The sequence below is a fragment of the Vespula pensylvanica genome, chromosome 9 (genome assembly GCF_014466175.1).
Source record: "Vespula pensylvanica isolate Volc-1 chromosome 9, ASM1446617v1, whole genome shotgun sequence".
NCBI classification, from domain to species: Eukaryota; Metazoa; Arthropoda; class Insecta; order Hymenoptera; family Vespidae; genus Vespula; species Vespula pensylvanica.
In genome coordinates, this window is record NC_057693.1 from 6,118,296 (window position 1) to 6,121,307 (window position 3,012).

At 24.9% G+C, this 3,012-nt stretch overlaps 1 protein-coding gene across 1 annotated transcript in view; it reads left to right on the forward strand.

Moving 5' to 3' along the window:
* The first annotated feature begins 1,211 nt into the window (after positions 1-1,211).
* The window catches only part of LOC122631840 (cytochrome P450 6A1), a 1,942-nt gene continuing 141 nt past the window's right edge, over positions 1,212-3,012 (forward strand). The window contains exons 1-4 of the mRNA XM_043817988.1: positions 1,212-1,273; positions 1,550-1,940; positions 2,319-2,844; positions 2,972-3,006. Of these exons, the coding sequence (XP_043673923.1) occupies positions 1,599-1,940; positions 2,319-2,844; positions 2,972-3,006 (903 nt within the window). The 5' untranslated portion in view covers positions 1,212-1,273; positions 1,550-1,598. The remainder of the gene's footprint in view (positions 1,274-1,549; positions 1,941-2,318; positions 2,845-2,971; positions 3,007-3,012) is intronic.

The window sequence follows — 3,012 nt, forward strand, 5'->3', positions numbered from 1 at the left end:
ATACATTTTGTATTATTTAATTTTCGTTCATTTTAATATTAATGGAACTGTTGATTTTTAAATTAAAGAATATAGGTTTATTACTATTTATATTCATACATTTTAGAAATTTTTGTTAACAATTAAAAAATAATACAAAATTACGCGTGTTGAGTATAAATTTGTTTTAGGAATTTCCTATAAATTACAAATTTGAATTTTATAAGAATACATATAATAAGAGTACATGTAATAATTTCAAGTAGGCGATATTAAAAATTTATATCTTTATTATATCTTTATTATCTTTATTTATTAGATTTATATGAAAAAATGGTTCATATAATTTTTTTTCATCTCATATTTTTAAAATTGATTGCGTATATATAAATATAGATTAAACTATGCACACAATTCGTATTGTAATAAGTCTTTAAAAAAAAAATACCATGTTCATAACATAGAAGAATTTTGATGAGTGTAAGACAATATTATCGATTTAAATATTTGAATAATGCAGGAAGCGTGGGAACGTTAAGGGTAATAATAATTTGTGTTTATACTCGAAATATCATTTTATTAGGGATTAAAAAAGAAACGATAATTATTAATGGGATAATGATAAAAAAATAAAAGAAAAGTGAGATCGCATTTAATACTGTAGATGAAGATAATTTTATATGTAAAGTATTCATAAATATTATGATTTTTATATAATAATAAAATGTGTGTCATAATAATAATGATTAACATGTAATAAATTTTGAGATAATTAATAAATTAAAGTTAATTACTAAATCACTATAATAAATTGTATATGTTACAACATATCCATATATATATATATATATATATATATATATATATATATACATATATTAAAAATAAATGTACATCTTAAATAGTATTGCATGTATATGTTAATTTGTACAAATAAATTAATCAGTTTACAAATAGATAATAAATAATTAATGTTGAAATATTCATTGGACTTTAATCATCATAAAATGCAATATAGAGTTCGTTGTAACTTTACGGAGAACAGAATGATTTTCTGTTCTTGATACGATTTTATCAAATATTTTGATATATTTGTATGCGGAGAAGATAACTTAAACATGTTATTTCACCGTTATTGAGATAAAGAAAATACGATAAAACTGAGCATACTGCAAATCATCATGACTCCACTTGTTTCAATAATCTTGAACTTTTAGTGTCATATATGCTGAATCTCAGAACAGAACCTTCAGTATCATGAATGATTCTGGAGAAATTACATTGTTGAACGTTAGTGCGTGATTTTATTTAATTGGTTTCAAGAAACTATTACGATTAGGTTGATTTTAATCGTAAGAAGAATTTTTTATTATTTTACGAATCGATTTAGAAAGTTTTTTTTTTTTTTTTTTAAATTTGAAAGCATAGATAGATTTATTAATGCCATTACTGTGAATAATACGGTATCGCGTCCAATGACATAAGTTTATTTGCGAACCATACTACTATATATTCACATAAGAAATTAAAAGGTTTTTTAATTGTATTTATATACTTTTTTTTTTTATAGATCCTCATAGTGGCTTTTCGATTTCTTTGAAAAATCAATAAAAATTGAAATGGCTACAACTTTCGAAATATTCTGCACAGTTGTTGCAGTTACCTTGGCATTGTATTACTATCTAACATCAACTTTCAATTTTTGGAAAGAACGAGGTGTAGCCGGTCCAAGGCCATATCCAATTGTAGGAAATATCGCAAGAACGATATTAGGAAAAATATCTATGGGAGATTATTTGAAAGAACTTTATGACAAACCTGAGTTTAAAAACGAACCATTGATTGGCATATTTACAAGGAGAACTCCTATCCTGATCGTAAAAGATCCTGAAATGATTAAAGACGTTCTCATAAAAGATTTTTCGAAGATTTCGGATCGTGGAATTACAGTATTCGAAAAGGTATTAATATATGTACATATATATATATATATATGTATATGTATATATATATATATATATATATATATATATTTCATTTTTCTTCACAAGAGCAATAATGTATTCGAATTATTTTCTTTTCTTTATTATTTTCGTCTAATCCTCTTGTCGTACGACCTAAAATGAAATATCTTGATATGGTTAAGGAATTATTAATTTATGAGGTATTTAAAAAAATTTTCGTGAATATGTATATGATATAGTATCTTAAATCATTCGCGTTTTTTCTTTAATATTATTTTCCAATTTCAAACAAAAGAGAAAAGATATAAATAAATCACTTTATATGTAAATACATAATAATATTTCTCAATTATTATTAACATTTTTTTTTTTTAGGTAGAACCATTATCGCAACATCTTTTTAGTTTGGAACCAAAAAGATGGCGACCATTAAGAGTGAAACTTTCTCCAATTTTCACTTCGGGTAAATTAAAGGAGATGTTTAATTTAATATTAGAATGCGGCAATCATTTTGAAAATTATATAGAAAAACTTGTGGCAAAAGACGAACCGATCGAGTGTCGTGAATTAACAGCAAAATTTACTACGGATGTTATCGGTAGTTGTGCGTTCGGATTAGAAATGAATTCGATCGGCGATGAAGACAGTGAATTTCGTAAAATGGGACGATCGATCTTCGAAGTTAATTTTCTAAATGTATTAAGAAATAAACTTAGAAATGCGGTACCAAATGCTTACAAATTTATCGGCTATATTCTTCGACGAGATAAAGTTACGAAATTCTTCCAAGAATTGGTAGTAAATACTATAAATTATAGGAAAGAACACGGTATCGTGAGAAACGATTTCATTAATCTTCTTATGAAATTGAAAGACGATCCAGAAATATTAAAGGGAATTGGTACGTATTTATATACGTGTTTGTATCCTTCGAATCATTTATTTCGTTTAGAAGAAGTTCTTCGCTTGAGAAAGACAGAGGAGATAATTATTTATTAATATTATAAATAATTTTTATTGTAATTTAGAATTTACGGATGATCTTCTCGCTGCACAAGTCTTTGTATTT